At 34.6% G+C, this 12,926-nt stretch overlaps 1 protein-coding gene across 3 annotated transcripts in view; it reads left to right on the forward strand.

Moving 5' to 3' along the window:
* Nucleotides 1-12,926, forward strand: part of LOC111051989 (hemicentin-1) — a 731,812-nt gene that overhangs the window by 578,121 nt on the left and 140,765 nt on the right. For all 3 annotated transcript variants that reach the window (XM_039427471.1, XM_039427469.1, XM_039427470.1), the window contains exon 5: nt 7,400-7,603. In XM_039427471.1, coding sequence (XP_039283405.1) covers nt 7,400-7,603 — 204 coding nt within the window. The remainder of the gene's footprint in view (nt 1-7,399; nt 7,604-12,926) is intronic.

The following is a 12,926-nucleotide window of genomic DNA, read 5'->3' on the forward strand; positions in this document are numbered from 1 at the left end:
TGAAATCCAACATCGTCGGGGTTTGTGCTTTGTTTCTCATTTCGGGTTTTCCCTGTCCTCCTCTCAATATCTTAGGATACGTCAACATCCTTTTCAAATATAAATTAATGAATTTATATGTAAATTAATAATAAAATTTCATTCTCGTCAGGCTGACTGATGGGGGCACATCCTTGCTCACAGACCTTAGGTCCATGCAGGGATTAATTCCTTTAAGTACGGCCTGTCAGCTTGCACTATTAGAAGAATAATAAACATTAATAGTAGAATAGAAAGTTTTTATGTTATTATGCTTTATTATTATTATGATTATGCTTTGTAAGTAACATTATTGTATTGTAAACATTTTTCTGATGGTGTGGGTGACAGAATTTATTTATATTTGTTGTGTTGTTTTTTGGATGAGGAATAAAAGAATTTGATTTGATTTGATTTGAGTTTGATGTAAGTCAGGTCAGTTTGATATTGGCTACAGTAACACTATCAATAATATTTTGTTCATACACATTGTACATCAGTGCAGAAGAGTCCTGATTGTTCACATTGTAATAGTAATCAGATGTTAATGATTAGCCATCAAGAGGTTCAGAATGAGAATGATGGGTGTGTAATTTGATACAAAGTAGGCCAATATGATCATAGGACGTGGACAGCGGAAAACTTCCACTGGGACATGGTTCCAATTTTCTGTATCATCGATTTTGTATTAAAGTGAGTGGAGGGGGTTATTTCTCTTGTTTTCCAATAAAAGCTATTCAATTCGTGCCCGAATTCGCTCTCAACGCCCTTCTCCGATCGGCCATTCCACTCTCACCGTCTCTCTTATGTTTCTGGATATCTCCATCTCGCTCTAGTACCCTTCTGCACCAATCTTCATCTCTGTCTCTGCTCTACAGACTCCAGTTGCACCGCAATTGCGCGATATTGAATCGAAGATTAAAATTGCAGCTCAACTTTGGGCTCGAAGCCAGCTCTGAATAGTCTTGTCAATACGAAGTATAGTTGTTATTGAAAAAGTCACTTGGAGAGCATTTGCGCACTTATTCGAATATGGTGGATCCTCAAAGGAGAACTTGCTTATCAATATATTTTTAAATCTTCTTCATTCGCCAATTATGAAATATTCTGGCTACTTTCATTAAGCGAGTCTTTGCTACTATCATAATGATTATTAATGTGTTTTTTTTTAATATCTAGTTTATTTCTTCTGCTGTCCATTCATTATACTGTCACGAACTTTCATCTGGTTTTAGAGTAATGAGAGGGATGATGATAATAAGAGATGCAAAAGTGTTGGACTACCGGTAACAAAGTAGTGTGAGTCACTTATAACAACTATTGAGAACGGCTTAAAATTGGAACGGCTTAGTTCTCCCTCACTCCCACGCATCCCTAGAATTTGCCAATTTGTCAAATGCGAAATGAAAAGATCAATTCTCATCTATAATCAGCTTTGGACAACGTTGATCAACTCTAATTCGGCAATGTTTCACACATCTGTCCCAGTTCTTATGGGAATATTTTTATGCGGTTGCCTATAGGTCAAGTGTTTGAAACAAAAGCTGTGATCAACTAGAATATTATTAATATAAATTATTTTGTACAGCTTGGAAACATCACTACATTGAACTATAGATAAAAGATAGATATCTTTAAGCTGCGTTTACACCGGAGTTAACAAAATTCTTCACCATTTCTGTTATTAACTGATGTTATTAACAAAAGTCATGAGCATAATATGATGATAGAATTTTCTTTAATAACAAGGAATTTTCTGTTAAAACACGAGTTATTAACTTTTGTTAAGAGAAATAATATCTGACGAGAAACTATTATCTTTGACGATTCAGTCAAGTTGATAACTTTTTGTTAATAACTCCGGTGTAAACGAAACTTAGGGTAAACGCGCACTAGCACGGCCAAGACCACGACCAAGAACTTGCAGCCAGGACAACCTGAAATGATATGGAGCAACGCGCACTAGTCAGACCAAGACACGACAAACGCACGACCACAGCAATAGCCAATAGGCTCTGGTCGCACAGACCAATTGCCAGACCAGTACATTTATAAAATGTAAAACTTTGGTCTTGGTCTTGATCGAGGTTGTGGTCGTGCTGTTCCAGACCAGTAGTGGTCTTGGTCGTGGTCTTGGTCGTCCTAGTGCGCGTTTACCCTTAACTCTATGACTATAGTCATAGAGTCTCTAAACGAGAATTGTATGATAAAGACGAATTCTCTATTCAAATGACTTATTAGAATAATTATACTTGAATAAAAATAATAATAGTATATGAAACTTGAATTCCGTCGCAGGAAAAGCTTCAAATATCTCAAAAATAATATCAATTAGCATATTTCAAATTCAAATTCATTCATTTACCAGAAAATAATACAGATCAATATAATAAATAACTCATTCTAAATTAAAAAATGACACTAATTTATCAATTTTTAATATCTAAAATGGATTTTTTTGAATTTCATCATGGAAAGCATTGTAGTGCAGAATATTTACCATTATCTATTGTCTCAGGGTCGTAGGCTAGACCATTGGAAGTTTAAAGCTCATGATAATTTGATAATTATTATAATTTGTTATTCACTGTAGTTCAGTTTGTTGTCAGCTCTCAATGAGAAATACATGTCTTGTACTACATTGCTGGAAAGTCAGGGATAGATAGGAAAGTCTCATCAATAGAGAGGAATATTGGTTCAACAATCTGGATGAAATATAATAGTTTATTTTGAATTGAGGTACAGATGATATTGCTACCGTATATTGTGAAGTACTTTTATTTCCGAGAAAATTATTGTTGCTATTTCATTATCTAGCACTCATAACCAAATTAACTAAATGGCTTCCACAAAACATCACAGAATCTTCATCCACTTCTAATGAAATTTCGGAATTCCATCAATTTGCCTCCCAATAATTGGGAGTTCAAATTGATATTCATCTAATTGGCATACAATGTTTTCAAAATTGAAAAGTAATGAAACTCCACTGAGGCTACAATATGAGAAACGGATTTTTCCCTGCACAATGATTTTCACAAATGTAATTGAAAATAATACCCACTTCACAACTGAAGGTTAATTACTTTTGTCAGGTCGATTCGTTTCAGGTCAGATTCAATAAAAAATTGAAACAAAAATTGAAATTGAAACCTCACAAAGTTGAAGTCAGACGCGTTATCATCTGAAAAATGTAACTACTCATCTGTAAATGTAAAAATGTAGAAGAATATTCAAAGCTTGTGTAACGATCCATTTTTGAAATTATAAAAATAGTGTCACAGTCGAATTTCCAAAGCTAAACTGAAGTTTCAACCCTGCTATCTGCCAACGTGCCAACTATCGTCGCAGATAAGGCAGCTCTAGCCGAGCTCTAAGAGATAATAGTTGAAAACAACTCCTCTACCCTTTGGGCTCCTTCACCCTTCCTTACATTCATTTACTGGCATAATAATAAGCAAGAAAATGCAAGTGATGAACCGGCAGTGACGAAAAAGAGACAGTGCAGTCCCGGAAGTTGCCGTATCGTGTCTAGCATCCCGTGTCGTGTCTCGTGCCATAAAGACCACGTTTGGGGAAATATATGAAGTTGGGCTGAGAGAAACGCGTGCACGTAAGCAAATGATTATTAACAGTGGTGAGTAAAACAATCACATTTTATTATTGTCATTATCTGCCAGTTACAAATTATTTACCCACCTCCTAGTATATTATTTTTCATCCATGATCATCCTGAATAATATCAAATTTCCTCTCAAACCCTCTTTTTAAAAAGGTTGGGAAATTACTTTTTTTACCTTTAATTAAAACCATTACACCTAGCATTCCCGAACTAGGGATGGTAGATAAAAAACCATTACACTTGTTATCTTAAAACATTAATTTGATTTAAAAAGGGATTTTTAACGAACCTCATAATGTTTTTCATTTCGAATCATGTCCGGATCTTTGAAATTATTATTTTTCATAAAAACCCTCATTGTTGAAAATGACGAGGGAAACATTTGAAACTAGGAACAATCAAATTAATTAAATATCAATCTTCATAGTTTCTCCATTGATTTTGCAAAAGCCTTGCAAATCCTTCCATTGTATGCCATGTATCAGTTGACGAAATTCTCATTGTTTTTAACATCTATCCTTGTAACATATATATTATATACATTTACATTACCTAATACATTATTCACGTTATGGATAAACTAATAGTCAGAGACATCATCCATCTTAGTAACAAATACTAAAATATTTTGAAAAAACAGAAATTGAAAAACTTTACTCCTCAAATTCAGTATTATCAATTGAATATTATTTTCCAGTCAGACCTAATCAGCATGGACTCGAGTAGTCTTGATAGATTTGATACAAAACTACTCCAAAAAAGTTTAATGGCTGTTGTTTAACCATCATCAAATCTAAAAATGTACCAGTTACCAAAAATATTGAGATTTTGCGGGCATGTTCAGTTGGAACCCGAAAAAAACGCTCTACAATGGATTTTAAAAACTTCCAATAATACACCCAAAATATTGTTGTGTTTGGTGAAAATTTGATCAGATATTAAATATAATTATATTTAATAATATTCAATATATATTATAGTAGCCTATTCAATATATATTTTATATTTCAAAATATTAAGAAATATACAAACACCAAACTTGAAAGATTGGGTCCCACTCTCATAATTAATAAATTCTTAGTTCAATGGTAATTTATTTTGGTCCCTTGATTTTGCAACTTTTCTCACCACCATCATCATCATCCATCATGGACTAGGCTTGTAAAGCCTGTTCTGGTGTCCACAGCTTCCTCGGTCTTCCGACGTCTCTTTTCACATCCAGCTGCAACTTCCAAGTTTGTAGTGGAAGACGAGTTGGTGGCATACGACGCAGTTGATTTGTCCACCTCAGTCTGTATTTTTTATGATTTCTGTTAGTTGCACATTGCACTCACTTCGAATTGTCTCATTACTCATATGGTCTCGTCTTGAGTATCCTTGAATGCTGCGCAAAAACCTCATCTCCGATGCCTGAATTCGTGAGTCATCATTCTTGGTCTTTGTCCATACCTCACTACCATGTCATTAAAGGGATGGCCATTGTCCTATAGAACTTAATCTCTGTTTCTTTTCTAACCCTACCCTGTAATGTTCGGTGAATGACTCCAAAAATTGAGTTAAACTTTGCCATTTTCTGAGGTATATCACATTCTGTCAAATGATACATCACAGCCGAGATATTTTGAGTAGCTTACCTGTTCCATTATTATATTATTCAAAACTATTTTGAAACGCAAGGGTCACTTGTCCCGAAATGAAATCTGTACTTAGAGCTTGAAGCTCATGAATTGAAATCTGTAGCTTATCCTCACTTTCCTGAACTATCACGGTATCATCAGCAAACACGAGAGAGTTGAGGAAGACTCGCTGGTCATTTTTTTGGCCCAAATAGGCAACTTTTCTTGTTTACGATATTTTCTGAATAATTTTCAAATTGGTGCTAATAAGCATAATTAAAGGTATTTGATCAATATTAAGTTGCCATCCTTCAGATTGAGGTATATATGGTTCTTTTTCAACAAACTTATTATTTAAATCAATGGGAGCATATTGCTGTAGTCTTAGAACCTTAGAGTTCAATCATTAAATTTTTCAACTCCATCAACTCTTCGAGTATTCATATTATAATCATTCCTTTATAAGTCTAAAAAACTGATGCACAACTTGCTTTGCCTTTTCAGCTTATCAATTCAAAATTTCATGTAATCCGCTTATCAAAGAACTTTCTTCGCATATAGAAAAGATGAAAAAGTCTATTCTGTCCTCTTTCTGACAGATTAAACTAAGTGAAATTTCAATTTTTGCATATATTAATTATGGATTCTTTCCAACACGATTGTAGTATTATTGGCATTCACTTTATGGCATTAGAAGGCAGGCATTAAGACGTCGCATTCATTATTCAACCAACGTAGACAAAGAGAATTGGGTCACATCATGGATGCTTAGCAAGTAATCGTTAACTTGGTGAATGATGGAACATGAAAGTGATGTACTATATTGATCTTTGCAAACGGAACACAATTTTTTCGTGAACTGAATGAGACAAAAATTCAATCAAACCATCGGTAATAATTATATCATAGAAAAATCATAATGGATAATACTGAGAACATGGATATAACTGGACAATGTTCTCCTGCAAAGTGAATATTCCTGCACGGATCACAGAAAGCAAAGTATCACTTTTCCGCACTCCTGATTTCCAACATAACACGAAATATTTAGTAGGCTATGTAGAGGTTCAGTGCGCCAAAATCGAAATTGAGTTGCCAACACTGATTGTGATTAGGTTTTTGGTGAGATTAATCAACTTCAATGAAGTTGAAATTGATTGATAAAAGACTAATAATCAAAATAGAATAAGTTGAATTAATTATTGATAAATATGATGATCATTAATTTTACCCAACCTCCGATTGATAATAAATAAAAGACAAATGTATACGAAAGAATAATTTTTTTCCAAAAGTTACTTATATTTATGATTATTGTTCAACATAGTTGCTGTGAATATTGAGGCATTTTCCATACCAGTGGACCAACCTATGAAAACCCTCTTCATGAAATGCTGCCGCCAAATGAGTTTAAGTGGGCTATGACATTGCTTTGGTGCTCCTTGTTAGTATGGATGCTCTTCCCTCAAAGTCATTTTTTGAGTTTAGAGATAAAGTATGGGTTACTTTGGGTTATAAATTCTTTGTTAATCAATTTTTGTTATCATTCTTTTCCAGCTTCATATCAACCGGGCTATAACTTCTATACGAAACATTTTTCTCCCAAAACGGAAGCATAAACTTCATTAGCTAAAATAAAAAATATAACAAGAAAATGTCCCAATTTTCTGGCATTGTATGGGAATAACTGCCTGTACAATGATATACGATGAAATGTTATTCAACATTAATTGTTATCTCTCTTTATAGATATCTATAAAAATCTATTCAACCCATATTATACAGTATAAGATCTATTCAACCTTGGAAGGATTAAATTAAAGTCAGATCGATAGTTTGATTTGGAGCCGAGATATATTTATTTCAAATATGATATATGAATAAGAAACCATTGCAGTTTCGAACTTCGAGTGAGTACCAGGGGGGGGGGGACAAAGCGGTGCAACAATGGGGACTTCTATGTTCCAGGCTATGTACTATGTGTACTGACACCCTGCAAAAATTTAGCTTTTTCCCAATTTGTTGCGCAAACCCCTATTTTTTGTCTTCATTGACTGGGCTATTATAAATATGTGCAAGATGAATAATTAACTAATTAAAAGATAAGTGAAAAGATAATTGATGAGGGATAATTGTTTGGCAGGACGGCCGCAGCCGCGAGTGATCTGGTGGCAAGAGAACACCCTGCTGGACGACTCGTGGGAGGTTCTGTCGGAGAGCCGAGTGAAGAACGTGCTGTGGCTGGAGAAGGTCGAGCGACGTCACCTGAAGGCTGTCTACACCTGCCAGGCCTCCAACAACGAGATAGTCGCCCCCATCTCGAGTGCTGTCTCTCTTGATCTCAACCGTGAGTCATTCACATATTTATCATTCACCCAACTAGTCTTTCTTTCACAAAGTAGAAGATTTACTTCTCTTACTTCTTCTCTGTGTTTTTTTCCACTTTTCAGCTCACAAACAGAGAGCAACCGTTGATAGTGATAGCGACAGGAGCTGCTGAAGATAGACTGACCAGAAGGGCCAACAGGGCCCTTCTGTAGCCCTGTAGCCATGATTTTAAAGTTGGGGTGGGGATTGACCAAAAAGATTTTGGCCCCCTAAAGACCTGACCTATTAGAATTTGTGGAGTGCCAAGCCACAGATTACCATGAGGCATCTTTCAGACGAGTCGACAGGGCAGGAAGCTCCCTGATTGGTGGCTGATTATGTTTTCATTCGGGAATCAGCTGCTAATCATGCAATCGAAGAGCTTGCTGCCTTGTCGACTTGTCTGAAAAACGCCCCATATGGCTTGGCCCTGAGATGTGACGAAAGATGCTGGAGACACCCCTTGAGTTTTACGTCTATGGATCTGCTGTATGGACAATATCATTCAATTTGATTGAAAAAAAATCCTTTCTTTCCTCTCCTTTTCCTTTTTTCTTCTAATAAAGATAATAATTTTGATATCATATTTTTTTTATTTCCTTTTTCCGCGCTTGTCATCCTGTATTCATTTTCCTCCTGCATCTTTGATTCTATTCTTCTTCACCTCAACTCATGCATTTTTTTCTCCCAATGCTTCTGTTTGTTTGTAAATCTGCAATTTGTTTTCCACTTTCAATGCTTCTTGCCCTTCACCCGTCTTCCTCTGCTACATTCCTTCTGTACCTTCACCTGTATTTGATTCTCATGTTATTCTCCGCTTTCATGTTTTCATTCTATTCACTTTCCTATACAGTCTTGACTTCACCTTCTTATCTACTCTTTTTTTTTGTCATCGCCTCTTCGCCTCCTCATTTTCTTCTCAAGTTTTTTTCCAATTTATTTTTATCTTTTCCTTTTCCTCCTGGCTTTGAGACTCCACGAATTGTTTTTTCTCTCCTCTTTCCCTATCTTCCCAACTCTCCTAATCTATTGTTTTTTACTTGCCTGTTTTTATTCTCTTATTTCTGTCTCGTTGTTTTTCTACTTCGTTTTTTTCCTTATATCCGTTCGTCTTCATGTCTTATTATTCTTATCTCTCTTCTCCCCCTTTTCCTCTTTCTCACCCTTCATTCCCATCTTCCCCTTATCTCAATTCTCTATCTACTGTTGTTTCATGCTTCTTTTCATCCTCTTCATCTTCTCGAACCTCTTTTCCACCATCAACCTTTTTACTTCTACCTCATATACCACCATCTAATGTCCTTTTCCTTTCGCCCCGTATTCCTCCTGCTGTAATTGATAACCTTTTTTGTCAGTTAGAAAAGCCATTCACATCATTTCTCATTTCTCTTCCGCTGTCCGGGAGCTGTTCAATTGAATTATCCCTGTGAAATTGAACAGAAAAATGCTAAGTTTATCTCCACATTCATCCTGTATACTCCAATATCCACGATTGAAACATATCATTGCCAATTGATCCTTATGACTTTTATACCATCAGCTTCTCCTTTCATTTGCTTTTAAATAGAATTGACACGAAACCATACGAATGATAAGGAAATCATTTATACATCATATCAATAGACAAGAAGATACATACTAATATTAGTATTAGTTACTATTACTAAGTTAATATTACTATTAGTTACTGAAGAATATGATACAGCCATAGTTTCAATGACTTTCTTATTAGGGATTGGATAAAATATATCTTCAGTATCTAGTTAGCTATATCCATCATCCAATTAGTCCTCTATCGTTTCAATTGCCCTTATCCCGTTTTATGTTTTCTCTATCATGTATCATCCCACTCCTTTAATTGTATCGATCAGAGAGAGAAAGCATTTATTCCCAAATACTTTGGATGATACAAAAAGCAGTGGAAGAAATACTAACATCCTTCAAAAAGCATATAATTATCAGCTTAGAATCACAATATACTGAATTTTCCACTAGCTATATAGTATCATTATATTTTATACTTGCAGGAAGCCCGTGCTACGAAAGGGTCTAATTGAGAACTTGACTTACTAAAATCTTGAAGAATTGAACATAGGCCTATAACCATCCTTGGTGAATTAAGAATCTATATGCAAATTTCAATTTGATCAGTTCAGTAGTTTAGACATGTTTATGTGTCATTCGTGAATTTCCCAACCCGTATAAGTAAGACATTTCTTTCCTTTATTATACAGTAATTATAGATTAGGCTATATCAGGAATAAACTGCACTAGTGAAACTAACTCACATCATCATATGCGTATCCAATTATCTACTTCCACAACAACATCGAACGAACTAGCATAGGAAAATCTTGAACGTGGGGTAGTTGTTTTGTGAGCGAATCTGTGCAGAACCCAACACAGTAAGCTACAACATTCGTGATGTGAAAGGTACTTGACTACCTCACCGCACTGTTTGTATTCCATATTGTGGACTGGTAGTGCTGCTAGCAAATCTCTTTCACCGTACGATATCAATTCGAACGGCTGCTCATTCTATTGTCAGAGTTGGAAAATGAATATGCATTCCGTCAATGGAAACCCGGGTTGGGGGGGGGGGGTCCAGCCCACCGGCTTTTTGTTGGCATCGGTCTAATTGTGAGTCACGGGCAGAAGGCTTGCAGAGTCAAGTCGGGGTGAGAGGTTCTGCCCAATTAGTGCTACAAACAGTCCAACCTCCAACCCTCACCGTTGCAGTCAGTCCTTCACGAGAGCACCAACCAAGCCAGCTCGTTTCCGTCTTACGTCTGAAGCTGCTTTGTCCGTCAAGTCCCAAGTCAGTCTCTCCAAGCCGTCTTAATTCATTGGATCGACTTCGTAAGTTATTCATTCGCCAACTTGAACTGCTTCGCTACAAGGCATAATAGTGAGGTGCAGTTTGAACTGTCAGCATTCCTTAGAAATAACATCAACGCTTCCTATACAACCAATGCTCACTACGTCACTAGAGTGAATCTAGCTCTAGTGTGCCCGATGGTGTAGTATGTGGCAACCTGGAGTCTACATCTTGAAATTTGGTACTGGAGTACCAAGTAGTCAGAGTACTGTACAATCATTCAAAATCATGTCAAATATGAAACTGACATATTGTAGATTCATGATCAAATTGTTCACGAATACGATCTGTTCTCAAATTGGATGTTCATAATATTCAGTTCCAGACTAGCTCCAACTATGGATTGTTGTATTGTGTATTTGGATATCACTTGAACTAAAGTAAATTGACGATTATCTTATGAATAACTCTAATATATCTATGTATAACTCTATCATTTCAACTAACTGAAACTGTAGATGGAGATAAAATGCTTATTTAAGATTGATATTCTCTACAGTCTACACTCTTCACTCTGTGAAAGTCCGAATTATTTTCACACTTTTTTAGTCCCGAGGGCACAAACCCTTTGATGCTTTACTTTACTATCCAGGAGAACCTTTATTTTGTTGAATGGTTCTTGTATGTAAAATGAAGTCATGGCTAACCGTTCTATGTAGGTCCTGTAATGATTAAGAAAATTTCAATGATGATAATTTTAACCTCGACAATAAAAGTAATATTTATTTTAGTTTCGTAATGATCAAATCAACGTTAGATCTCTAGCAACAATGAGGTACTGGAAATACAATTAACAGGGAATTGCAGTTAATAGCAATGGATGAAGGTTTTATAGATGTGAATCCTGCCATAGAATATCCATCCGTCAAGTAGTTCAATTCTATTGAAAATTAGTATTGTATATCCGTGATCGATTTCCATGCTAACTACTGTATTATCTATAATTTTTCTATGATACGGATTATTAGAGGAAATTTGTTCAACACTGTGTGAATAAACAAATTTTATGATTCTAGACACAAAATATAATGAGACGCTTGGATTAATAATAACAACATTGTTGAAATAATTTTTGGAACCTTTATCACAGAAATCAACATAACTAACTCAATGTTTTCGTTATCTTCAGTTTTCTAAAAAAATCTAAAAGGCCTGCATCTCTTATCTAGCAAAGTGAAGGCAAAGCAAGTGCTTCTTGAATTGCATTTGATCGTGGACTTTTTTCATTGGAACCTACTGTATTGTGAACAGTTCGGTGTATAATATTATTGACCTATCAATGTGAGTCGCAACCCATGGGGTTTTCGTAGAGAAGACAATGTTTAGTGGGATGTGGTATAAATAAATAAATATAATAAATAAATAAATAAATAAATAAATAATAAATAAATAAATAAATAAATAAATAAATAAATAAATAAATAAATAATAAATATAAATAAATAAATAAATAAATAAATAATAAATAAATAAATAAATAAATAAATAAATAATAAATAAATAAATAATAAATAAATAAATAAATAAATAAATATAAATAAATAAATAAATAAATAAATAAATAAATCATTTAATTTGTTCAACATAATGTTTCACAAATGAGTTGCAAAAATACATGGAAAAAATAACATGAAAATAAACAACAACGCTAATATTGGAGGTTGCAATAAAACATATTAAATTCAAAAATAACAATCAATCAATAATGTGGATTCAAGTACATAGCTGCATTGGTATAAAAATAGATAATTTATTTTATCTCTGTTAAGATTCGACAAGAGAATCAAAACTTTATCTTCGTCCTGAACAATGTTAACAGAGTATTTGGTCAGATAACGTCGCCGGATATCATTGTACATGGGACATCTAATAAGAAAGTGAAACAGACTCTCCTCCTCTTGAAAATTACATAGAGGGCATGAGATAGTACAATCAAAAAAGGTGCTACTTCCATCCATAAACAAATATATACTCATCTGCGTTGCCATCCGCAATTATTGTGTTATGCATCTGACTCTAGAAAATGACATGATACATCCTAGCTGCTCCCCTAAAATGAAATTTGGATTTAAAACTATGTAACCAGGAAAAGATCTGGACTCTATTGCTTTACTTATATCTGCCATATACAAAGCTCTTGCATGTTTCCTAATAATATAGTCACTTTCTTTCTCCAATATAGTGAAATCTACATTTAAAAAGTATCTTAAGTTAGCAAGAGACATTTGTTCTTTCATTAGATTAATCCAGTTGTTTCTATTCTCATTTATTCTATTATCGTTAGTGCTTAAGTCTAGCAGTTTATTCATACACATTTTTGGATATCTATGAGATGGCATTTTCAAAACGTTGATATAAAAATTCAATGCTTGACGAAAAATTATATGTGACAACCTCAACGTTCCAGTTTCAAGTCTTAAAGCAA

This window comes from Nilaparvata lugens, chromosome 4, assembly GCF_014356525.2.
Source record: "Nilaparvata lugens isolate BPH chromosome 4, ASM1435652v1, whole genome shotgun sequence".
NCBI lineage: Eukaryota > Metazoa > Arthropoda > Insecta > Hemiptera > Delphacidae > Nilaparvata > Nilaparvata lugens.